The 27,837-nt window shown below is 37.5% G+C and overlaps 1 protein-coding gene across 3 annotated transcripts in view; it reads left to right on the forward strand.

The window, feature by feature from the left end:
- LOC112584678 overlaps positions 1-24,156 on the forward strand; it is a 358,045-nt gene extending 333,889 nt beyond the window's left edge. For all 3 annotated transcript variants that reach the window (XM_045165540.1, XR_006641005.1, XR_006550791.1), the window contains one exon: positions 23,976-24,156. In XM_045165540.1, coding sequence (XP_045021475.1) covers positions 23,976-23,998 — 23 coding nt within the window. In that variant the 3' untranslated portion in view covers positions 23,999-24,156. The remainder of the gene's footprint in view (positions 1-23,975) is intronic.
- Positions 24,157-27,837: the final 3,681 nt, after the last annotated feature.

The following is a 27,837-nucleotide window of genomic DNA, read 5'->3' on the forward strand; positions in this document are numbered from 1 at the left end:
ATTTTCTTGATTATTATCACTAGCTTATTATTTTACAATGTTAGACTCACTTTGACAGTATCCAGGGGGCTTTTAAAAAACTTTAAGTGGTTTGATGAGTTTTTCTTAACTTCTTACTGTTAATTTTGAAGATTATTTCAGTATTATCTGAAAGAATGACACCTACAATTCCTACATTAGGGAATTTGTTAAGCTTTCCTTATGGCCTGGTATTTGACAGTTTTGGCTTATGTTTTTCTATTTGAAAAAAGGATATATCTTCCCTTGAAGGACACAAACCAGACTCATTACTGGTAAGACTCATTACTGATTTATTCAAATCCTACTTTGTATCTTTATTTCTTATTTCCCCAGTCTAAACGAAACAATAAAGTGGGTAAATATCTCACAGTATGACTGTGATTTTTGCCAAATATTCAAGTTTTGATTTTTGTATTTAGATGTTTTTTATTTAGTGCATAATATTTATGGCATTTATTTTGGATTTTGCTTTTTAATGACTAGGAGACATTTATCTTTGCTTAATGGAAAGCTCCTTGGCTTGAATTTTACCTTGATTTCTATTAATATCATCAGCATCCGTTTTTTTGTTAACATTTATTTACCTTTCTCCATTCTTTTATACAGACTTTCCATTTTACATTGTTTTAATTACTAAAGAAATGTAACCTTATTTTGAAGATTCAAACACTGTGGGCATATGTAGAGAAAAATCTGAAAATTCCCAATTCATCAACCATCTACTGCATCCTCCAATGCAATGCTAATTGCATTAAGTAATATTACTGATTTGATGCATATTTTTTCAGATAATTTCCTATTTATTTACTATTATATGTCACTTTTTCTAGGCAATTATAAAATAAAATCAAAGTATTATATATAAACAATACATTTACAAGTTTATATTAAAAATAATAAACACACAGATATGAGTTTTTACATGAATAAGTCATTCTGCTCCAACTTCCATGTGGTATGAAGGAGCAGACCAGTTCTCACCAAAAACAACTCTGACAGCTGCATAAAATACAGAAATTATGTTTTAGAAACCAGAGGAGAGCAGTTTAGACAATGTGAACTGCAGGGCCCGTTTCTTCAGAGAAGAGGGAACCTCTAGGAAATGAGCAAACCTCTATAGCTTTGGACATTTGCTAATTTCAGATATAAACAGCAACCTGAGAATGTGGACTTCTCACCTACAAAGAACTGTTTTGTGGGTGGGGTCTTAAGCACCTTATCAGTTGAGGGGTGTAGACTTGTGATTGGGGCTTCCCTGGTAGCCCAGATGGTAAAGCATCTACCTGCAAATGCAGGAGACCCGGGTTCAATTCCTGGGTTGGGAAGATCCCCTGGAGAAGGAAATGGCAACCCACTCCAGTACTCTTGCTTGGAAAATTCCATGGCTAGAGGAGCTGCAAAGAGTCAGACACAACTGAGCGATTTCACTTTTCAAATGCATGGGTAATTTTCATGTTTTTCAATTCTTTAGAATATATTTACCAAGGAATGGGATTGATGGACCATATGATAAATTCTATTTTAATTTTTTTGTCACCCTGCTTATTTAACTTATATGCAGAGAATATCATGCAAAATGCTGGGCTGGATGAAGCACAAGCTGGAATCAAAATTGCTGGGAAAAATATCAATAACCTCAGATATGCAGATGACACCACCCTTATGGCTGAAAGCAAAGAAGAATTAAAGAGCCTCTTGAAGAAACTGAAAGAGGAGAGTGAAAAACATTGGGTTAAAACTCAACATTCAGAAAACTAAGATCATGACATCTGGTCGCATCACTTCATGGCAAATAGATGGGGAAACAATGGAAACAGTGAGAGGCTTTTTGGGGGGCTCCCAAATCACTGCAGATGGTGATGGCAACCATGAAATTAAAAGAGACTTGCTCCTTGGAAGAAAAGCTATGACCAACCTAGAAAGCATATTAAAAGGCAGAGACATGATTTTGCCGACCAAGGTCTGTCTAGTCAAAGCTATGGTTTCTCCAGTAATCATGTATGGATGTGAGAGTTGGACTATAAAGAAAGCTGAGTGCTGGAGAACTGATGCTTCTGAACTGTGGTGTTGGAGAAGACCCTTGAGAGTCCCTTGGACTGCAAGGAGATGCAACCAGACCATCCTAAAGGAGATCAGTCCTGAATATTCATTGGGAGGATTGATGGTGAAGCTGAAACTCCAATACTTTGGCCACCTGATGCGAAGAGCTGACTCATTGGAAAAGACCCTGATGCTGGGGAAGATTGAAGTTGGGAGGAGAAGGGGATGACCGAGGATGAGATGGTTGGATGGCATCACTGACTTGATGGGCTTGAGTCTGAGCAAGCTCCAGGAGTTGGTGATGGACAGGGAAGCCTGGCATGCTGCAGTACACAGGGTCACAAATAGTTGGACATGACTGAGTGACTGAATTGAACTGAACTGATACTCTTTTCCATAGTGGCTGCACCAATTTACATCCCCATCAACAATCATAAGTGTTCTAATTTATCCACATCTCGCCAGCATTGTTATTTCTGTTTTCTTGAGATTTGTCATCCTCATTTTGTATTAGTGATATATCATTGTGGTTTTGATATGCCTTTCTCTCATGATTAGCGGTATTGAACATCTTTCATTTTTGTATCTTATTTGGACAAATGTCTATGGAAATATTTTGCTCATTTTTAAATTGGGTTATTTGTTTGTTTTTGTCACACAGTTAAGTTGTTCAGGAGCTCAGTTGTGTCTGACTCTTTGGGACCCCATGAATGTCAGCATGCCAGGCCTCCCTATCCATCACCATCTCCTGAAGTTTACCCAAATTCATATCCATTGAATCAGTGATGCCATCCAACCATCTCATCCTCTGTTGTCCCTTTCTCCTCCCACCCTCAATCTTTCCCAGCATCAGGGTCTTTTCCAATGAGTCAGCTCTTCGCATCAGGTGGCCTAGGTATTGGAGTTTCAGCTTCAACATCAGTCCTTCCAGTGAACACCCATGACTGATCTCCTTTAGGATGGGCTGGTTGGATCTCCTTGCAGTCCAAGGGACTCTCAAGAGTCTTCTCCAACACCACAGTTCAAAAGCATCGATTCTTCGGTGCCCAGCGTTCTTTATAGTCCAACTGTCACATCCATACATGACCACTAGAAAAACCATAGCCTTGACTACATGAACCTTTGTTGACAAAGTTATGTCTCTGCTTTTTAATATGCTGTCTAGGTTGGTCATAACTTTCCTTCCAAGGAGTAAGCGTCTTTTAATTTCATGACTACAATCACCATCTGCAGTGATTTTGGAGCCCAGAAAAATAAAGTTAGCCACTATTTCCACTGTTTGCCCATTTATTTCCCATGAAGTGATGGGACCAGATGCCATGATCTTAGTTTTCTGAATGTTGAGCTTTAAGCCAACTTTTTCACTCTCCTCTCTTACTTTTATCAAGAGGCTCATTAGTTCTTCTTCACTTTCTGCCATAAGGGTGGTATCATATACATATCTGAGGTTACTGATATTTCTCCCGGCAATCTTGATTCCAGCTTGTGTTTCATCCAGTCCAGTGTTTCTCATGATGTACTCTGCATATAAGCTAAATAAGCAGGGTGACAATATACACCCTTGACGTACTCCTTTTCCTATTTGGAACCGGTCGTTGTTCTATGTCCAGTTCTAACTGTTGCTTCCTGACCTGCATATAGGTTTCTCAAGAGGCAGGTCAGGTGGTCTGGTATTCCCATCTCTTTCAGAATTTTCCACAGTTTATTGTGATCCACACAGTCAAAGGCTTTGGCATAGTCAATAAAGCAGAAATAGATGTTTTTCTGGAACTCTCTTGCTTTTTCGATGATCCAGCAGATGTTGGCAATTTGATCTCTGGTTCCTCTGCCTTTTCTAAAACCAGCTTGAACATCTGGAAGTTCATGGTTCACCTATTGCTGAAGCCTGGCTTGGAGAATTTTGAGCATTACTTTACTAGCCTGTGAGATGAGTGCAATTGTGCAGTAGTTTGTGCATTCTTTGGCATTGCCTTTCTTTGGGATTGGAATGAAAACTGACCTTTTCCAGTCCTGTGGCCACTGCTGAGTTTTCCAAATTTGCTGACATATTGAGTGCAGCACCTTCACAGCATCATCTTTTAGGATTTGAAATAGCTCAACTGGAATTCCATCACCTCCACCAGCTTTGTTCGTAGTGATGCTTTCTAAGGCCCACTTGACTTCACATTCCAGGATGTCTGGCTCTAGGTCAGTGATCACAGCATCATGATTATCTTGGTCGTGAAGCTCTTTTTTGTACAGCTTCTTCTGTGTATTCTTGCCACCTCTTCTTAATGTCTTCTGCTTCTGTTAGGTCCATACCATTTCTGTCCTTTATTGAACCCATCTTTGCATAAAATGTTCCCTTTGTATCTCTAGATACCAAGATCTTCAAGATCTCTTGAAGAGATCTTGAGTCTTTCCCATTCTATTGTTTTCCTCTACTTTTTGTCATTTAGTTGTAGGAATTCTTTATATATTCTGGAAGTTAAACTCCTATAAGATATATATGGTTTGCAAAAATTTTCTCATTCTCTAGGTTGCCTTTTTACTCTATTCACTGTATCCTTTGCTACAGAAAAGATTTTAAGTTTGATATAGTCCTATTTGTCTACTTGTCATTTTGTTGCCTGTGTTTTTGGTGTTATGTCTCAGAAATCATTGCTAAATCCAGTGTTCTGAAGCTGTTCCTCTGTGCTTTTTTTCTGGGAGCTTTACAGTTTCATTTTCTTGTGTTTAGATCTTTCATCCATTTTGAATTGATTTTTGTATATCACATTGTAAGCTCCAACTTATTCTTTTGCATGTGGATATCCAATTTTCCCATCATCATTTGTTGAAGAAGAGACTATCCTTTCACCATTGTGTAGGCTTGATGCCCTTGTTGAAGATTATTTTACTGTATTTGTATGGATTTATTTCTGAAATCTCTGTTCTGTTTCATTAGTTTATGCCTGTCTTTAAACCAATACCACATTGTTTTGATTACTGTAGATTTGTAATATGTTTTAAAATCCAGTGGTGTGACATCTCTAATTTTGTTCTGCTTTTTTGGAATTGTTTTGCTCCTTCAGGATCCCTTGAAATTCCATATAAAATTTAGGATGTTTTTTCCTATTTATGCAGAAAATATCATTGGGATTAAGATAGGGATTGCACTGAAGTTGTAGATCACTTGGATAGTCTAGATAGTTTAGAATTCATGACCACAGGATGTATATTTATTTATTTGTATCTTTAAGTTCCTTCTACATTGTTTTGTAGTTTTCATTGTACCACTCTTTCACCTCCTTAAGTTTATTCTTATGTATTTTATCCTTTATGATGCTATTATTGTGAATTGATTATTTTCTTAATTACCCTTTCAGATTTTTCACTGTTAGTGTATAGGATTAAAGTTGATGTGTCCTGATTTTGTATGCGGCAGCTTCACTGAAAGATAATTTATTTAAAAGGCTTCTCTGATAGCTCAGTTGGTAAAAAAATTCGCCTGCAATGAAGGAGACCCTGGTTCGATTCCTGGGCTGGGAAGATCTGCTGGAGAAGGAATAGGCTACCCACTCCAGTATTCTTGGGCTTCCCTGGTGGCTCAGCTGGTAAAGAATCTGCGTGTAATGCGGGAGGCCTGGGTTTGATCCCTGGATTGGGAAGATCCTCTGGAGAAGGGAAAGGCTACCCACTCCAGCATTCTGGCCTGCAGAATTCCATGGGCTCTGTAGTCCATGGATTGCAAGGAATGGGACATGACTGAGTAACTTTAAGAAGAAGAAGAATTCATTTAAAATAATTCTTATTTATGTATGCACTTAACATATGTTTCAAAATTTTCTTGAAATCTTTGATTATTTCTGTAGATTTGGATATTCTTGCTGTTATTAATATTTTAAATAGTTTATGATTTTATTTTTTATTTCTGTTTACCTCAAGGTTTAGTCAGAAGAATATTTTAAACTTAACAGTGGCTATAAATGTGTATATACAAAGGTTATTTTTCAGTCAGTTCAATTCATTTCCTCAGTTGTGTCCAACTCTTTGCGACCCCATGAACCACAGCATGCCAGGCCTCCCTGTCCATCTCCAGTTCCCGGAGTTTACTCAAACTCATGCCCATTGAGTCGATGATGCCATCCAACCATCTCATCCTCTGTCGTCCCCTTCTCCTCCTACCTTCAATCTTCCCCAGCATCAGGTCTTTTCCAATGAGTCAGCTCTTCACATCAGGGGGCCAAAGTATTGGAGGTTTCAGCTTCAACATCAGTCCTTCCAATGAATATTCATGACTGATTTCCTTTAGGATGAACTGGTTGGATCTCCTTGTAGTCCAAGGGACTCTCAAGGGTCTTCTCCAACACCACAGTTCAAAGGCATCAATTCTTTGGTGCTCAGCTTTCTTTATAGTCCAAATCTCACATCCATACATGACTACTGGAAAAAACATAGTTTTGACTATATGGACCTTTGTTGGCAAAGTAATGTCTCTGCTTTTTAATGTGTTTTCTAGGTTGGTCATAACTTTTCTTCCAAAGAGTAAGTGTCTTTAATTTCATGGCTGCAGTTACCATCTGCAGTGATTTTGGAGCCCCCCAAAACAAAGTCTGCTACTGTTTCCACTGTTTCCCCATCTATTTGCCATGAAGTGATGTGACCGGATGACGTGATATTTGTTTTCTGAATGTTGAGCTTTAGGCCAACTTTTTCACTCTCTTCTTTTCACTTTTATCAAGAAGCTCTTTAGTTCTTCTTCACTTTCTGCCATAAGGATGGTGTTATCTGCATATCTGAGGTTATTGATATTTCTCCTAGCAGTCTTGATTCCAGCTTGTGCTTCATCCAGCTCAGCGTTTTTCATGATGTACTCTGCATATAAGTTAAATAAACAGTGATAATATACAGCCTTGCCGTACTCCTTTTCCTATTTGGAACCAGTCTGTTGTTCCATGTCCAGTTCTAACTGTTGATTCCTGACTTGCATACAAATTTCTCAGAAGGCAGGCAGGTGGTCTGGGATTCCCATCTCTTTCAGAATTTCCCACAGTTTATTGTGATCCACACAGTCAAAGGTTTTGGCATAGTCAATAAAACGGAAATAGATGTTTTTCCGGAACTCTCTTGGTTTTTTGATCATCCAGCCGATGTTGGCAGTTTAATCTCTGGTTCCTCTGCCTTTTCTAAAACCAGCTTGAACATCTGGAAGTTCATGGTTCACATATTGTTGAAGCCTTGCTTGGAGAATTTTGAGCATTACTTTATTAGCATGTGCTGCTGCTGCTGCTAAGTCGCTTAAGTCATGTCCAACTCTGTGACCCCATAGATGGCAGCCCACTAGGCTCTTCTGTCCCCGGGATTCTCCAGGCAAGAACACTGGAGTAGGTTGCCATTTCCTTCTCCAATGCATGAAAGTGAAAAGTGAAAGTGAAGTCGCTCAGCCGTGCCTGACTCTTAGTGACTGCAGCCTACCAGGCTCCTCCATCCATAGAATTTTCCAGGCAAGAGTACTGAAGTGGCTTGCCATTGTCTTCTCCGTACTAGAGTGAGAGATGAGTGCAATTGTACGGTATTTTGAGCATTCTTTAGCATTGGAATGAAAACTGACCTTTTCCAGTCCTGTGGCCACTGCTGAGTTTTTCAAATTTGTTGGCATGTTGAGTGCAGCACTTTCAGAGCATCATCTTTTAGGATTTGAAATAGCTCGACTGGAATTCCATCACCTCCACTAGCTTTTTTCGTATTTTTGCAGGTTCTTATTTTATTACCTATTGTTAAAGTATATAACTTGATTTCTGCATTTTTGTTTTTTTTTTTACTTTTTCTAAAGTGTGGGCAAATTTTCCTTGAGGCAAGAATTTTATTCTGTAAGTACAGAATTCTGTAACTGGATATTGAATCAAGGTTGTTATTTACGTAATTCAAATGTTCTATATCAGTATTTGTTTTTTTGTTTCCTTTATCTATTGATTTCTGAGTCATGCTGAAGGTATTTACAATGCTTTTGAAATTGGCTATTTATTATTTCTAACAATTTTTGCTTTACATATTTTCATTCTCTTTTGTTTGAAGAAAGGTTAATGATTTCTTTAAGTGTTTTTAGTTTCTGCCTTTTATTGGCAAGAGTACTGGAGTGGGGTGCCATTGCCTTTTCCAATCCAATATCTAGGAATGTTATTTTGCACTGATAGAAAGTACTCTACATAGACTGCCAAATAATGCAACTTTAGACTGAGAAATAAAAAGTGCTATATTGACCATTCCTCCTAGGTATATTTTTCTTTCCTTTTTTTTCTTTTGCTGGTTGTGGATTTGCAGTTTCCTCAGCTTTGATTTTTCTTTCATTTCCAGACTTAATGCTCAATGTAGTAATGTCCTCTCCTTCCTGTAGCTGCAACCAACCTAACTGGATTGTTTTCTTGATGAACCTGAATACTGCATTTTCCCTAACTCCCTACCTTGTGTGATTCTGAGTTAGAATTAGTCAAAGAGGAAATTTTCATGAAATTTTTGAAAGTGAAAGTAAAATTGTAACTATTACTTTCTTAAGGTAGGCAGATATGACCTGTGGCGGATTCATTTCGATATTTGGCAAAACCAATGCAATATTGTAAAGTTTAAAAATAAAATAAAATAAAATAAAATAAACATGCCAAACAAAAAATGTAAATAAATAAATAAAAATAGAAAAAGAAAAAAAAAAAAAAAAGAAATGCCCAGAGGGATCTGGAGTGTCCTTATTCTTTTCTGCTTGGTGTTTAGTTCTTCTTTCCAACTGCTGACCTTGCTGACTAATGGGCCCAACATCAGATGCTTGGCTGCAGATTCACAGAGGTATAAAATATACAGAGGCAACATACTTCATAGCCCTCTCCTTGAGCTCTACTTTGCAGTATCACCCATTGCTCTCGTACTTGAATTTCTTGATTTCCCTGGAAACTCCAACGTGTCCACCTGTTTTAGGACTAATTAGTGATTTTTCTCTGATCCTCTTTCTCTTCTGAATTTCCAGTTAACCTAGCAACACTCATAATTGTCACTCTGTTTCCCTAATGAAACTCTTATTGCTTTGCAAGCAGATTCCTGATATTTCTGGAGCTTAGTTCTCTTATGGCCTTACCTTGGAATGAATGCCTGAGATTGCTATTCTGTACGCCAAGTGAAGCATGACTAGCTTGAAAGTGAAAGTTACTCAGTCATGTCCAACTCTTTGCAACCCCATGGACTATACAGTCCATGGAATTCTCCAGGCCAGAATACTGGAGTGGGTAGGTGTTCCCTTCTCCAGGGGATCTTCCCAACCCAGGAATCAAACCCAGGTCTCCCCCATCACAGTCGGATTCTTTACCAGCTGAGCCACAAGGAAAGCCCTTAGTTACTTCATAAAAGGTCTTTTATAATTTTAATTTTTTTCTTCCTGTGCTTGTTGACATTTTGCTTGCAGGTTCTTAAAACCTTCTTGGGAAAAGTGCTTCTTTCTTCTTCTACATATGTATTGGAATGCATACGTATCTGTTCCTTTTTTTCCTTGTGTCTCTTAAAAAAAACTTCCCTAATTAAAAAGAAATATGTGGTCTAGTAGCATTGCCCTGATTTCTAATACTCTTCTGAATATCTTCTTTTTTAAAATCTCCCTGTCCTTTGCTTTAAAACCTTTTCTATTAATAATTTGGACTATTTATTATATAGTTGGGTTTTATTTTTAATATATAAGAGAAATTTTTGTCATTAATAGAATGATTTATTTCATTTACAATTATTGGGAAATCTGACATATCCTATCTTTTAATTTTATATATTATTTTAAAATAGTTTCTTGCTATTTTTTGCTCCTTTTTCTCTATTAACCATGCTGTATGGTTTTGTATCTCTAGGGATAATATAAACAATGAAACCATATTTTTTATTCATCTGTTTTTTTCCCTAGAAAAGAGCATACTAGTTTTATTAATTAATTTGTGACATATCTCCATCATGCTCTTCTTTACCTCTTTTGGCTCCTTAACTCTTTTTTTTCTTTGAGAGGCCTAATTTTTTAAAAAGAAGTTTTAGATTTATGACATATTGAGTAAAAGATACAGAGATTTTCCGTATATCCCTTGCCCCCACACATACATAGCCTCCCACATTATCAGCATCCTTTACCAGGGTGGAACATTTATTACAATTGACGAACCTACATTTGATATATTATAATCACCCAAAGTCCATACTTTACATTAGGGTTCACTCTTGGCATTGTGCATTCTGTGGGTTTGAACACATTTATAATGACATGTATTTAATGTTTTAGTATTATACAAAATAATTTCAGTGCTGTAAAAGTACTCTGTGCTCTACCTATTCTTTCTTCCCCACACTCAGCCCCTGGCATACTGATCTTTTTACTGTCTCCATATATTTTGCCTCTTCCAGAATGTCATATAGTTGGAATCATATAGTATATAGCCTTTGCCCAGATTGACTTCTTTAAATTAGTAATAGGCATTTATGGCCCCTCCATATCTTTTCGTGGCTTGATGGTAGTTCTTTTCTTTTTAGCACTGAGTAACATTGCCTGGAAAATCTCATGGACGGAGGAGCCTGGTAGGCTGCAGTCCATGGGGTTGCTAAGAGTCGGACACGACTGAGTGACTTCACTTTCACTTTTCGCTTTCATGCACTGGAGAAAGAAATGGCAACCCACTCCAGTGTTCTTGCCTGGAGAATCCCAGGGACTGGGGAGCCTGGTGGGCTGCTGTCTATGGGGCTGCACAGAGTCGGACACGACTGAAGCGACTTAGCAGCAGCAGCAACATTCCATTACCTGAATATACTACACTTTACTTATCCATTCACCTACTAAAAGACATCTTTTGGTTAGCCTATTCCTTCTCCAGAGGATCTTCCCAACTCAGGAATCTAAGTGGGGTCTCCTGCATTGCAGGCAGATTCTTTACCATCTGAGCTACCAGGGAAGCCCCTGGTTAGGTCCACATTGTGGCAGTTTTGAATAAAGCTTCTTGAAACATCCATGTACAAGTTTTTGGGTGGATATACATTTTCATCTCCTTTGGGTAAATACCAAGAAGCACAATTGCTGGATCTTATGGTAAACGTATTTCAGTTTTGTAGGAAATCACCAAACTGTCTTCAAAAATGGCTGTAACATGTATTCCCACCAGCAGTGAATGAGAGTTCCTGTTGTTCTATATCCTCACCAGCATTTGGTGTTGCCAGTGTTTTGAATTTTGGTTATTCTAATAGGCGTGTAGTGGATTCTCATTGTTGAAGTTTGCCTTTCCTTGATGATATATGATGTTGAGCATCTTTTCTTGTGCTTATTTTCTATCTTTATATCTTTTTTGGTGGGGTGTCTGTTAAGGTCTTTGACTTATATATTAATCTGATTGTTTTCTTATTGTTGAATTTTAAGAGTTATTTGTATATTTTAGGGGTGAATTATTTATCAGGTATGTGTTTTGTAAAGACGTTCTGCCAATCTGTGGCTTGTCTCTTTATTCTCTTAACAGTGACTCTGAGAGCAAAAGTTTTTAATTTTAATGAAAAGTTTTTAATTTTAATGAAGTCTCAGTTTAGTTAAGTTGCTCAGTTGTGTCCGACTCTTTGCCACCCCATGGGCCACAGCATGCCAGGCCTCCCTGTCCATCACCAACTCCTGGAGTTTACCCAAACTCATGTCCATTGAGTCGGTGATGCCATCCAACCATCTCAACCTCTGTCATCCCCTTCTCTTTCTGCCTTCAATCTTTCCCAGCATCAGGGTCTTTTCAATGAGTCAGCCCTTCGGATCAGGTGGCCTAAGTACTGGAGTTTCAATTTCAACATCAGTCCTTCCAATGAACACTCAGGACTGATCTCCTTTAGGATGGACTGGTTGGATCTCCTTGCAGTCCAAGGGACTCTTAAGAGCCTTCTCCAGCAATTCTTCTGAGCTCAGCTTTCTTTATAGTCCAACTCTCACATCCATACATGACTACTGGGAAAAACTATAGCATTGACTAAAGAGACTTTGTTGGCAAAGTAATGTCTCTGCTTTTGAATATGCTGTCTAGGTTGGTCATAACTTTCCTTCCAAGGAGTAAGTGTCTTTTAATTTCATGGCTACAGTCACCATCTGCAGTGATTTTGGAGCCCCCCCCCCCCCCCCAAATAAAGTCAGCCCCTGTTTCCACTGTTCCCCCATCTATTTGCCTTAAAGTGATGGGACTGGATTCTATGATCTTCGTTTTCTGAATGTTGAGCTTTAAGCCAACTTTTTCACTCTCCACTTTCACTTTCATCAAGAGGCTTTTTAGTTCCTCTTCACTTTCTGCTATAAGGGTGGTGTCATCTGCATATCTGAGGTTATTGATATTTCTCCCGGCAATCTTGATTCCAGCTTGTGCTTCATCCAGCCGTGTGTACTGTGCATGTAAGTTAAATAAGCGGGGTGACAATATACAGCCTTGACGAACTCCTTTTCCTGTTTGGAACCAGTCTATTGTTCCATGTCCAGTTCTAACTGTTGCTTCCTGACCTGCATACAGACTTAATGAAGTCTAGTTTATCAATTATTTCTTCTTGGAGTTATATCTAAAAAGTCACCAATAATTTCAAGGTTACCTCGGTTTTCTATTGTATTGATTCATCCTTTTTAAAATAAGACATATGAAATAATTTTATATCTTCCTTACTTTCCAATTCTTCTAGCTTTTTTGTGATATTAGAAAATTCTATATTAAAAAAAGTACTTTCTTCTCTTTGAAGTTAATTTCCTGCAGTATATATTACCTCAATTATTTAGAAGTTAATACCATATTTAATCATTTAGAAGATGCATTATCTTTGCATTATAACATCTTTGAAATCAGGATACATTTTGGAGTCATTAACTCTGGAAATCCATGTGATAGTCATAACATACCTGAACGAGTACTTTCACGATATTTTGGTAAAATCTAGAAAACATTAAATTTATTTAAATGTTCACTGATTAAATTTCCCTCTTTCTTTTTTTTTTTTTATGTTGGATAAAGGGCTGCATTCTTTTTTTTTTTTTAATTTTATTTTATTTTTAAACTTTACAATATTGTATTAGTTTTGCCAAACATCAAAATGAATCCGCCACAGGTATACCCGTGCTCCCCATCCTGAACCCTCCTCCCTCCCCATACCCTCCCTCTGGGTCGTCCCAGTGCACCAGCCCCAAGCATCCAGTATCGTGCATCGAACCTGGACTGGCGACTCGTTTCATACATGATATTATACATGTTTCAATGCCATTCTCCCAAATCTCCCCACCCTCTCCCTCTCCCACAGAGTGGCTCGGCTGGGTCTTTGTTGCTACGCACAGGCTTTCTCTAGTTGTAGCTAGTGGGAGCTACTCTTTAGTTGCCATGTATGGGCTTCTCATTGCATGGCTTCTCTTGTTGTGGAGCACAGGTTCTCATGGGCACTGGCTTCGGTGGTAGTGACGTGGGTTTAGCTGCCCCGCAGTATGTGGGATCTTCCCAGACCAGGGACTGAACCTGTGTCCCTTATATTGGCAGGCAGATTCTTAACCACTGGACCACCAGGAAAGTCTTCTATTTTCTTTTTACTAATTTTTTTCTTATAACTGCTCACTTAAGTCATCTTATTTTTAATTAATTGTTTACTAAAGTTTGTGAGGCTTTCTCCTCCCTTTTTAAGGGAATGTATATGTATGGAATACTGAGAAAATGCTTGTACATCTGAAAAGGTTTTCTGATGTTCTCCTTTATAAGTAGCTTGACTGAGTGCAGAACTCTTAGGTCATAATATTCATTCTCAAAATTTTATAGATTTCACCTGTCATTTTATATGAAGATTTTGGTGTCAATAAGGCACCCCCCCACAACATGTAGAATATTTCTTCTCCCTTGTTCCCCATAATTTTCTTTAGACATGAAATGTATAAAGGAAATATTTAGAGCCTGATAAATGTATATTTTATTAATTTTCCCCATACTTGGAACAAACCCTTTGATCTAAAGAATTAGTCCTTCCTTCAGACCAGGGACCTTCTGCTTCTTTAACTGTAGCCTTCATCCACTTAATTTATTCTTATTTGTCATATGTGTTGTATCTCCCCTGATATGTCATTTATTCCTTTTTTCCTTTTGCTCATTTTCTCATTATCTGTAATTCTTCTGGGTCAGTGGGGAAAATGTTTGTCTTCTAATACAAACTTCTAAAACTTGTAATTTTCTGTTATTTTCATCACTGTAATTTTAATGACTATAGTCGTGTATTTAAATTTTTTTAAATTGAAGAACAGTTGATTTACAATATTGTTTCCGGTGTGCAGCAAGGTGATTCAGTTGTATATATCCTTTTTTTCCAGATTATTTTCCATTATCAGATCAGTTCAGTTGCTCAGTCGTGTCCGACTCTTTGTGACCCCATGAATCGCAGCACGCCAGGCCTCCCTGTCCATCACCAACTCCCGGAGTTCACTCAGACTCAAGTCCATCGAGTCAGTGATGCCAAAAATATTGAATATTGTTCCCTGTGCTATACAGTTCAGTTCAGTCACTCAGTCATGTCCAACTCTTTGTGACCCCCATGGACTGCAGCATGCCAGCCTTACCTGTCCATCACCAACTCCAGGAGCGTGCCCAAATTCATGTGCATCGAGTTGGTGATGCCATCCAGCCATCTCCTCCTCTGTTGAATACAATATATCCTTGTTGCTTATCTATATTTAATAATTGTATTTAATAATCCCGTTCTGCTAATATTTCCCTCCTCCCTCTCCCTTTCTCCTGTGGTAACCATAAGTTTGTTTTCTATGTATGTAAGTCTGTTTCTATTTTGTGTATAGGTTTATTTGTGTTCGTTTTTAGATTCCACATGTAAATGAGTTCATATAACATTTGTCTTTCTTTCTCTGGCTTACTTCATTTAGTATAATATCCTCTAGGTTCATCCATGTTGCTATAAATGGCAATATTCTATTCTTTTTGATGGCTGAATAATATTCCGTTGTATATACATATATGTGTGTGTGTATGTATATGTATGTGTATATATATATATACACACACACATCTTAAACCAATCATCTGTTTTTGGGCACTTGGGCTATTTCTATGTCTTGGCTCTTATACATAGTGTTCCTTCATCATGTAGTTTTTAAACTGGAAGTAAAATTCACTGATCTCATGTTGTTTTCATTTCTTAGACTATTTTTCTGAATTTCTTTGACCTAACTCAGAGAGATATACACATATTTTTTATTTCTTTCAGTAGATCTGTTTCTTTAGGGATATTTGAAGTGATCTATACATATGCATAGGAGAAGGCAATGGCACCCCACTCCAGTACTCTTGCCTGGAAAATCCCATGGATGGAGGAGCCTGGTAGGCTGCAGTCCATGGGGTCACTAGAGTTGGACACGACTGAGCGACTTCACTTTCACTTTTCACTTTCATGCATTGGAGAAGGAAATGGCAACCCACTCCAGTGTTCTTGCCTGGAGAATCCCAGGGACAGGGGAGCCTGGTGGGCTTCCGTCTATGGGGTCATAGAGAGTCAGACACGACTGAAGCGACGCAGCAGCACACATATGCATACATATGAATATGCCTTAATTTCTGTCTTTGTTTAGCCTTCTTTTCAACTACTTTTTTTTTTTTAATACCTGGAGATTTTTAAGTTTGTTTATTCTTATGGGAAGATGATTTCTACCTAAAACAAGTGTTAAGAATTGAAGTGAGTCTTATAAAAGATGATGTGGATCCATGCTTGAATATTTCTGCTCCAGCTGATGGGTGAAGGGACGGTGTATATCTGCCATGATTGTATTGTAGCAGATCACATGTCCATTTCAGTCCTGTAGAAAGTGAGGAGCTTGCAACAACAGAAGCAGCTATTTGGCAGAGAGTCTACATTACATGCCTAAGTGTTTCTTTTACATGTGTGTTCTTGTGGGTCAAGTTAGTTGGAGCCAGCTGCTCCCCATTCTCCAAATGCAAACATGCCCTGACTGGCCTTCTGCAGTGGTGGGCCGTGGAGCTCTTCCCCAGAGGTTCAGGTAGGATTTGATTCACTGGCTTCCCTCCTGCCATAATCTCCATTCCTACCTCTATGAAAACAGTTTCATTTGTCTAATCCCACAGTGTTTGAAAATAAAGTATTATTGTTGAAATGATATTATGACCTCCTAGGATACTAATTTAAGAATAATATTAATTCCAGTAAGTTGATTTGGAATGTTCATTTCAAAGAGGTCTCATTATTATGTGGTCACATTTTTCGTCCCCCTAGAGAAAACTATTATCTCTTTTAAGCCAAGTTATTGTCTATTGTTAAGGCCAATGAATTTCCTATTGTTTCTTATTTGATGCCACTTAACCAAGAAAATAAACAATGGCAAAATTTTCTCTTTTTCCAAGTGCTTCCCAAATGCCTTATGAAGTTCCCATTCTTTCATTCAATAAATATTTATTAAGTGCTAATATTTCCTATGTCTAGGGCATGTGTGTTATCAGACAGATTTATTTTCAACTAGCTGTTTAGATATTTGATATGATTCTTTCAACCTGATTCTCCATGACTCAGTCACAATAGCTTAGAAAACAGGGGGCATTCTTTATGAATCTTTATAAAATGCACATTTATAGAAGTTATTTTAAGCAAAGTAAAATAGCAAGGTCTGGGCATACTCTACTATTTAGCAAAAATAAACTCAGTATCTTAAAAGAAAATTACTCTTTGAGATAGCAAAATATAATAGCTTTTCATGGACATATTTCAGGAAATGATATCTTTGGTTGGAAATGATTTGAAAATTAGCCTGTGTCACCATGAATTGTTTTCAATCAATTTAGAGGCTGCAGACAGAATGATGAAGTAGGCCAAAGGCAAGCACTGGAACCAGAAAGACCAGGTTCAAATTCTCTATTTGTCATTTTCTTTGGAGCCCTTGCATAAACCTCTTAAACTTTCTCTTATCCTATCCGTAAAATGGGAGCATTACTCTCTCCCTCCCAGAGCTCTGAAGCAGTAACTGAAGCTCTGCCTTGGAGGCTCCAGGAGGATTTTCTCACCAATAGCAACATTAAAGGGACATCTTTCTTCCAGACCCTGCCTTTTCCCTCCCTCTTAAGTCAAGAGTCACTTATTTACTAATCACTGCATTTCTGGAACTTCCAGCAAGTGAGTTCCCCTCTGATACTTGAATTTCATTTTTAATGAATAAGACTGTCTCATTGCTTGGTTCCTTGCTGTGTGAGGCCATTGGTAGAGCTCTGACAGTGTTTTTCGTGAGCCAGTATCTATTTATATTAATGGATAATTCTTTCATAAGCACCTCATCCTGTAACAGTTGACCTTAATATAACCATACATATGTACTTACCTATATGAGGGTTGTGACGTATGACATATGCTCAAATTAATTTAAGGCAATATTGTGAGTCATCAGTCACTTGAAAGTCCATTTATACAACATCTCTTCTAACCTCTTGTGCTAATAAATGTTCTTGGCATATTTAGTAAGACTCATGTCAGGGAAGAAAAAAGAGAGCTCTATACACTGAACTGATGAACTGACATACTCATGTTCTTCCTATTATTTCATGATTTTAGACTTTTAAGAAAGTCAGGTAGGAGAGAGTAGGGAATGGTTAGGTCTGTTCTTACTTTGGTGTGAAGTCCAGGCAGCTCAGGAGAGAGGCAGAGTGTGAATGCAGATGTTTTCAAGCTGTTTTGTCACTTATGAGGCCTTGAGTAAGTTGTTTTACTTCTTTAAGCTACACTGTTCTATCTGCAAAAGAACGATAATAAGAAAGATAATGAAAAAAATATCTTTTCCCTTAGGGTTTTGATAATTAAATGAGAAAATACATAATTAATGTTGGCTATTATTTTTATTGTTAATCCAGTCCTTTGAATGTCACACCAAAAATAGGCATTTTTTTTTAAACTGATGAATCATATGTTTTTATTGAACAAAGGAGACTATAGGAGGCATTGTGAGGGAAGAAAGTCAGTTCTTTGTATTGAAGTTCAATCTCTCATGCCACTCATATATTGTGGTCCAAACATTTTCATTTTTAAGTATATAAAATGACATCACTGAAAAGAATGGGATTCTTTTCATTGCCTAGAAAATTGATGTAACTTGTGATTGTTACACAGAAGTAGCCTCTTCAGTTTGGGGTAATTCAGTCTTGATCATCTCTTTTTGGAGTTTGTGAAAGATACATATTTCTTGCATTGTGTTTCTTAGGTTTTGTTATTAGTCAATATTTAATTCAATGAAATGTTACCCCATCAATGATCTTTGAAACAGGATACTTCCAAGCTGGAATTCAGAGTTGTTCTTTAAAAATTCATCCTTTCACCTGTTAGTACAGCTGCTGCATTCCGTTGAGGAGTTCCTGGTGAGAACATTTTCTTTTTTGGGCTGAATCCCCTTCTTTTTAGCTCTGCTTTAAAGTTTTAAAGAGAAGAATCTAATTGCCATTCAATGTTGTTATAGAAATACACTGAGAAAGAAAAATGTCCTCTCAGGAAGAAGGTGTGGACGAAAATATTTCTCCAGACAATTTGGTGAAAGTAGGATTATTTGTATTGATGTGCTAAATAAAAGGCCATTTTGAAAATGTTCCTTTCTTTATTTACCGCCAGCCATTCCTCTGTTTTGTATTCATTTAAATATCCATCAATTCAACAAATACTTGCTAAGCAACCAGCACATACTAGGTCCAGTTTATCTCTTAGTTTTTGTTTTGCTTGTTAAGATGTTCAGAATATAGATCTGGCACTTGGTTAGGGAGTTAAAACAGACCTGTATATAGGCAATATTTAAAAACCAAAGGAGCAGTGCATAATCAGAATAAGACTTCACATGTATTGAGTATCTACTATGGGCCAAGAATTCTTCTGTGATTTACAACTACTAGCTCATCTAAATCTCACACTTTTTATATCAATGGTGTAGACTAAGGAATCAATGCATATGGATTTAATAATTTACTAGCAATTTGGTACTGGAAATATTGGAAATAAAATTTGAACCAGTCTCTCCTCTGAGCATTCTTAACCACCAAATAATGCATATAAAAATATATTCATAATTATTAGGTACTTAGAAGACATCACACCATGAAGACTGTTACTGATGTCTAGGGGGTAACCATACAGTCCAGCATTGTAGGCAGAGCCTGTCATTGTGGATCATGAGTCTGACATAAGCCCAGATGAAAACAAACCCAACACAAAGTGGGAATGAGAATATATATGTATATACATATATATAGACACATATATCAGGTCAGATCAGATCAGTTGCTCAGTCGTGTCCGACTCTTTGCGACCCCATGAATCGCTGCACGCCAGGCCTCCCTGTCCATCACCAACTCCCGGAGTTCACTCAGACTCACGTCCATCGAGTCAGTGATGCCATCCAGCCATCTCATCCTCTGTCGTCCCCTTCTCCTCTTGCCCCCAATCCCTCCCAGCATCAGTCTTTTCCAATGAGTCAACTCTTCGCGTGAGGTGGCCAAAGTACTGGAGTTTCAGCTTTAGCATCATTCCTTCCAAAGAAATCCCAGGGCTGATCTCCTTCAGAATGGACTGGTTGGATCTCCTTGCAGTCCAAGGGACTCTCAAGAGTCTTCTCCAACACCACAGTTCAAAAGCATCAATTCTTTGGCGCTCAGCTTTCTTCACAGTCCACCTCTCACATCCATACATGACCACAGGAAAAACCATAGCCTTGACTAGATGAACCTTTGTTGGCAAAGTAATGTCTCTGCTTTTGAATATGCTATCTAGGTTGGTCATAACTTTCCTTCCAAGGAGTAAGCATCTTTTAATTTCATGGCTGCGGTCACCATCTGCAGTGATTTTGGAGCCCAAAAAGATAAAGTCTGACACTGTTTCCACTGTTTCCCCATCTATTTCCCATGAAGTGATGGGACCAGACGCCATGATCTTCGTTTTCTGAATGTTGAGCTTTAAGCCAACTTTTTCACTCTCCTCTATCACTTTCATCAAGAGGCTTTTTAGTTCCTCTTCACTTTCTGTCATAAGGGTGGTGTCCTCTGCATATCTGAGGTTTTTGATGTTTCTCCCAGCAATCTTGATTCCAGCTTGTGTTTCTTCCAGTCCAGCGTTTCTCATGATGTACTCTGCATATAAGTTAAATAAACAGGGTGGGTGACAATATATAGCCCTGACGTACTCCTTTTCCTATTTGGAACCAGTCTGTTGTTCCATGTCCAGTTCTAACTCCTGCTTCCTGGCCTGCATACAGCCTTCTCAAGAGGCAGATCAGGTGGTCTGGTATTCCCATCTCTTTCAGAATTGTCCACAGTTTATTGTGATCCACACAGTCAAAGGCTTTGGCATAGTCAATAAAGCAGAAATAGATGTTTTTCTGGAACTCTCTTGCTTTTTCCATGATCCAGCGGATGTTGGCAATTTGATCTCTGGTTCCTCTGCCTTTTCTAAAACCAGCTTGCACATCAGGAAGTTCATGGTTCACATATTGCTGAAGCCTGGCTTGGAGAATTTTGAGCATTACTCTACTAGCGTGTGGTATGAGTGCAATTGTGTGGTAGTTGGAGCATTCTTTGGCATTGCTTTTCTTTGGGATTGGAATGAAAACTGACCTTTTCCAGTCCTGTGGCCACTGCTGAGTTTTCCAAATTTGCTGGCATATTGAGTGCAGCACTTTCACAGCATCATCTTTCAGGATTTGGAATAGCTCAACTGGAATTCTATCACCTCCACTAGCTTTGTTCTTAGTGATGCTTTCCCACTCCAATGTTTCCTTTTGATTAACATCTTGCATTGGTGTGGTACATTTGTTATAACTGATGAGCAAAAGGTACATTATTATTAACTAAAGTCCGTGGTTTACCTTAGGGGATTGCTCTGTGTTGTACATTCTATGGATTTTGACAAACTAGCAATACCATCCACCATTAGAGAGTCGTACAAAAGAGTGTCACTGCCCTAAAATCACCTGTGCTCCACCTATACATCCCTTCCTTCCCCTCCCCCAACCCTTGGGAACCACAGGCCTTTTTACCATTTTACCTCTTCCAGAATGTCATATAGTTAGGATCATGTAGTATGTAGGCTTTTCAGACTGCCTGCTTTCTGTTGGTAATATGCATTTAAGATTCCTTTGTGTATTTTCATCGCAAGTACATATTTTTATTGCTGAATAATATTCCACTGTATGGATAGACCTAAGTATTTTTCTTCATTCACCTATCTAAGAACATCTTTGTTGCTTCCACATTTTGGCAGTTATGAATAAGGCTGTTGTAAACATTCACATGCAGGTTTTTGTGTGGACAAAAGTTTTCGTGTCATCTGGGTAAATACCAAGGAGCATGTTTTCTGAATTACACATAAAGACTATGTTTAGCTTTGTAATAAACCACCAAACTGTCTTTCAAAGTGACTGTACCATTTTTCAGTCTTACCAACAATGAATGAGTGTTGCTATTACTTTACATCCACATTTGGTATTGTTGATGTTCTGCTGCTGCTGCTGCTGCTGCTGAGTGACTTCAGTTGTGTCCGACTCTGTGCGACCCCATAGATGGCAGCCCACCAGGCTCCCCTGTCCCTGGGATTCTCCAGGCAAGAACACTGGAGTGGGTTGCCATTTCCTTCTCCAATGCATGAAAGTGAAAAGTGAAAGTGAAGTCGCTCAGTCATGTCCGACCCTCAGCTACCCCATGGACTGCAGCCTACCAGGCTCCTCCGTCCATGGGATTTTCCAGGCAAGAGTACTGGAGTGGGGTGCCATTGCCTTCTCCGGTTGATGTTCTAGGTTTTGGTTATTCTAATACACATGGAGTGTTATCTAGTTGTTTTAACATGCAATTGCCTAAAGCCACATGATGTTGGCATCTTTTCATATGCTTATTTTCCATCTGTATATCTTCTTTGATGAAGTATCTGTTATTTTGTCCACTTTTTAACTGTTTTCTTACTGTTGAGTTTTAAGAGTTATTCATATATTTTGGATATGCATCTTTTATCAGTATGTGTTTTGCAAAAACTTTCTGCCAGCCTGTAGCTCATCTATTCATACTCTTAACAATGTCTTTCAGAGAGCAAAAGCTTTTAATTGTAATAAAGTTCAACTTATCAGTGATTTCTCTCATGGATCATGTCCTTGCTGTTTTATCTAAAATGTCATCTCCATACCCAAGGTTATCTAGGTTTTGACCTGTGTTATTATCTCAGAACTTTGTAGTTTTTCCTTCTGCATTTAGGCCTATGATTTGAGTTCATTTTTTTTGTGACAGATATAGTCTAAATTAATTTTTTTCTTGTAGATTTCCAGGCATTTCACACCATCTATTAAAAGACTGAGATGTATGGAAAGAGTAACATGAAAACTTACATTCCCATATATAAAATAGATAGCCAATGGGAATTTGCTGTATGACTCAGGGGAAAGAAAAAGACTGTCTTTTCAAGGTAGAAAGGTAGTCTTTCTCCATTGTACTGCCCTTAGTCCTTTGTCAAAGATCAGATGACCGTATATGTGTAGGGCTATTTCTCCACTCTCTGTTCTGTTTTATTGATCTCTGTTAACTCACCAGTACCACACTGTGTTGATTATGTAGCTTTATTGTAAATCTTGAAGTCAGGTAGTGTCATGTTCGTTGTTCTTGCCCACTATTTTGTTTGCTATGCCACGCCTTTCCATATAAACTTTTGAATCTGTTTGTTGATAGTCATAAAATTATTTGCTGGAATTTTGATTCAGATTATGTTGAATTAATAGGTCACATTGGGAGGACTGATATCATAACAATATTGTGACTTCCTACTCATAAACATGAAGTATTTCTCCATTTGTATATATATGTTCTTTGATTTCTTCATTCAAATCTTGTGATTTGTATATCTTTACACAAACACACTACTTATACTGTATAGATCCTAAAGGAAATATTAAGCTATATGGAGTAAAAATCAGCAAACACAGTCTTTTATATTTTAAAATGGAGAAACAGAATTCCAGAAAGAAAATGAGACTTTCACAGACATAAACATAAGCAGAGGGAGAACTAGTACTCAAGTTTTCTGACTTACAGTCCTTTTCAGGGGATTTACTTTTATCATAACATTATGTAGCTTCTTATTAGTTATCTAACACATTGCCTCAAAATTTGGTAGTTTAAAACAATGAATATTTATTATCTCATCGTTTCTGTGGGTCAGGAATCAGAACGGCTAAGCTAAGTGCTGCTGGCTTATGAGATTTCAGTAAGATGTGGTCTCACTGAAGTGTCAAATAGAGGCAGATCCACCTCTAAGCTCATTCATGTGTTTGGTGATTAAGCACAAGTCCTTGTCACAGGGACCACTCCAAAGGGCTGCTGGATTCCTCCAGGGAAACTGATGAGAAAGAGAGACACAGACACAGAGACACAAAAGTAGTGAGAGAGAGGTGGGGAGGGAGGGAGAGAAAGAGAATACTCAAGACAGAAGCTCAAAAGTGACATCTAATCTCTCTATCATATTCTGTTACAACTGGGTGACTGAATAAAACCCACACACTCAAGGGAGGGGATTCCACAAGGGTGTGGATACCAGGGTATCAGGAGGCAGGAATTATTAGGAAATATTATTATTATTATTATCTTTAAGACTCTACTACTACCCTAGATTCTGGTTTCAGCCTTTCTGGGCCAAGTAATCAAGAACTAAGAAGAATTGATGATGGAATTCTTCCTTGTTTGCATCCTTCCTTTACTCAGAGAGGGAGAGGCTGCTGGTCCTAGAAGGGGTGGGGGAACTCATCCTTTTACATAGTAACACAGTTAGATCTTGCACAAAGTTACCATGAATCTCTGATCTTAGGGTACACCAATACAATTAAGTCTGTTCTTCTCTCCACATAGAGGCCTGGCTTTATCTAGCTGTCTCACCTGATGATTTTTTTTTTTTCTTAATTTTAGGAAAAAGAACCTGTCCCAGATGAGAAGAGACTTTAACATTTTAGTGACCTTTCATGTAAGTTGATTTTCTGAAACACTTTTTTCACATGGTTCTTAGCATACATCTGTATTCATATATAGAGAGAAATATGAATATTAAGCTGAAGAAAACTAAATTCGAAACACCATTAAAAGCAAAAAGATATACACACATAATGTTGTTTTTGTCTCTTTAAAAAATTCAGATGTTATTTTATTATTAAAAATAATTTGACCATGCCCATGGCATGTGGGATCTTAGTTCCTGGACCAGGGATGGAACCCACCCCTCCTGCATTGGAAGCATGGGGTATTAACCACTGGCTCACCAGGGAAGTCCAATAAGATGATAATTTTAAAACAGCCACACGAGCAAGGCAATGCTGTTGTTCTATACATGACAGAGGGAGATCTAAGAATTGGCTCAATATCATGCATCTGCAGTTGAATCCCATCCTTGATTATTTGTCACCATAATTAGATTCAGGTAATATATATGCCTCTGAACCAAACAGCAAAACAAGGAGAAAGCCTGAAAGATGGGAAGGAAACTGCATGTGACTTCATCTCATCATTAGACACCACATCTTAGGCCACTAACTTTGAAAAGATTCCCTTTTATAAAGACTGCTGGAGGGAGAGGGGAAAATGTCATTTAACCCAGGGCTTAGAATAAGTACTGTGAATCTTTAAAACTTGGGTGTAGATATTAAACTCTGGAAAGAACTGTAACTTAAAAACTTCAGGCTTTTTCTCAGATTCTCTTTTCCTGTAATCTGTGGAAAGAGTTATTATGTAGATGTTCTTTGCACAGAAAGATCACTGCGATATAGCTTGAGTTTTTTCAGAGATAAAGCAAATTTGAATATTAAGACATTGAAGATGATATGGACCCAAAACCTCAACGATTCTCCATAGTAATGTAAAAACAATGTTTTCATTTTAGCTGGCATTTCTTTGTACTATATTATATTTCTCTTAGGTCAAATATATTTTCCACATTAAGATTTATATTTATTAATCTCTCAGAAACATTTATAATATTTGGGAGATGGGCATGAGTTCTTGTCTCATAGTTGGGGAAAGGTCAAAGAGAAAGACGGAGATGATCAAAGGTATGGTAGCATCTAAATGCTGTTAGAGGAATCCTGAAAGGAATTGGATTGACTGAATTATAGAAGTACCATGTGCAGAATTTTCCAGAATGAGTAATCCCGACTTTGAAAATTATATGGATGCTGTCTGTTGTGCTAACGTCCAGAGATGCAGTGATCTAAATATCAAGGCCTAATTTCTGTGGGACTTATTGGGGATTGTCCTGAAATGAACAGGCTTCCCTGGTGTCAGTAACTCCTGGAAGAAAGGCCACCTTTCCATGAATACAAAGATCTAGATACACTTTCTCATTGTTAACTACTAGAAAACTCGACAAAATATATGAAATGATTTTATTTGACACTGTACAATGGTGCAGAACTGTGATTTCTGAAAGAAGACAAACAAATGAACTCTACAATTGCCCTAGCTTTATGCTTGGCAGAATTTTCAAACCAAGGCACAGGAAATGGGACTACAAACATTGACCAGTCATGTTGAGTTGGAGACCACAGAGACTGGAGTTCAGAAAGGCCAGTGTGGCTGGGTAGAATTTGCAAAGCAGATGACCTTGAAAAGGTGCATATGCTGAGAAATAGCTTGAGAAATATATATGTTTCTGTGCTTGAGTCTTTGGCTGAGTATCAACCTGCACATGAAAGAATGACATTTACAAAGCTGGATAAAGAGCAGCTTCTGAGGAAAGAGTAATTCCTGGGCTGGGGGTAGAGGTTGTATGTCAAACAAATCCCAGAATTTATACAGGACTTGGAATAATTTAACTCTCCAAGTCTAAATAAGAGACTAGAGTGAATATACAGAAGATTCATTAAAGAATCCTGAAGGGAAAACTAGTCTAGACTCATAATCTAAGCTTGAAAATAAAACTCAAAATGATTAAACTAACATGCAAATTATTTAACCACACACAGGAACAAAAGCTAACATTCTTTAATGAAATGTAACAAAATCCAGCTTTGCAAAAATTCAAATCACACTATCTGGGATCCAATTAAAACAACAAATTGCTGAGCATGACAAGAAGCAAAAAAAAATTAAAACATAGCCAGGATAAAGATTGGTCAAGGGACTTCCTCTGGTGGTCCAGCAGTAAAGACTCTGTGTTTCCAAAGCAGGGGGTGTGGGTTTGATCCCTGATTGGGGAACTAAGATCTCATGTGCTTTGTGGTGTGGCCAAAAAAATAAAAACAGCAAAAAAAAAAAAAAAAAAAAAAAAAAAACCTAACAAAAACTTAATTGCAAAAAGTATGAATTCCTATAGCATCGAGGATGGTAATTCATTAAAAGAGAGAAGGCATTTAAAAAAATCAGTCAAGAAACCTCTGGTTAATAGAAAACATGCTCAATCTGAAAGAAGGCAGAAAAGGAGGGAAAGATACAACAGAAAGGATGCATGCAAAACAAATAGCAAGAGAGTAGATTTAAACCGAACACGATAGTTACATTCAATTTAAACATTCTAAGCACTCCAATAAGAAGGCATATGTATACCTGTGGCGGATTCATTTTGATATTTGGCAAAACTAATACAGTTATGTAAAGTTTAAAAATAAAATAAAATAAAAAAAAAAAGAAGGCAGAGATTATCAAACTGGATAAAAGTTAGACCCAAATATATGCTGTATATAAGAGACTGTGAAATAGATAGGTTAAACATAAAAGAACAAAAAAACGAGACAGCATACTCGCACTATGTATACGAATTCTGCAGGGACTATATTGCTATCAAAAGTGACTTCAGAAAAAAGGATTATTATAAGGAATAAAGATGAATTTTTAGTAATAATAAGTCAATTTATCAGGAAAACTTAGTCCTCAATGGGTATGGGCCCAATAGTAGAAATACAATAAAATGCACAGAGCAAAAACTGGCCAAACTGTAAGGACACATTTGCAAATCAACACTAATAGGAGATTTCAAAATTCCCTTTTTTTTTTTTTTTTTTGTAATTTTAACAAGTAGACAGAAAGATCAATAGATATTTAGAACACAGTGCTAGGAGTCAACTTCAATTAATTGAAATATACAGAACACTTCACCCAACTATGGGAGAATGTACATTCCATGAAAATGCTCATTGAACGTTCAACAAGGTAGACTGTCCTTTGGATTATAAATGAAACCTCAACTAACTTAAAACTTTTGAGTTTCAAATCATGGATTTCCCTAGAGGTCCAGTGGTTAGGAGTTCGCCCTCCAATGCAGGGGATACAGATTCAATCCCTGGTCAAGAAGCTAATATCTCACATGCCTTGCTGCCAAAAAACCAAAACATAAAACAGAAGCAATATTGCAAATTCAGTGGTCTATATTAAAAAACATTTTAAAAAAAGAGTTTGAAATCAAGCTAGAAATTATATATGAAATTAAACTAGAAATCAATAACAAAAAAGATACCTGGAAAATCCTCAAATACTTACTTACGTAATCCTTAATTACGTTTCTCATTAACTTATAAAAGAAGAAATCACAAGAGAAATAGAGACTATTTTTAACTGACTGAAAACAGAGTCTAACACAAATGCAGCAAAAGTGCTACTTGGAGGGAAATATGTGGCTTTAAAACTTATATTGTAAAAGGGAAAAAGGCCAAAATTAATTATCTAAGCCTCCACTGGAAGAAGGTAGAGAAAGGAGAATGCAAACCCAAAATGAGTAAAAGGAAGGAAATAGTAAAGAAAAGAGAATAAATCAGCTAAGATCTCAATGGGAGACTTTTGTGAGTAC

The sequence above is a fragment of the Bubalus bubalis genome, chromosome 4, assembly GCF_019923935.1.
Source record: "Bubalus bubalis isolate 160015118507 breed Murrah chromosome 4, NDDB_SH_1, whole genome shotgun sequence".
Lineage (NCBI taxonomy): Eukaryota > Metazoa > Chordata > Mammalia > Artiodactyla > Bovidae > Bubalus > Bubalus bubalis.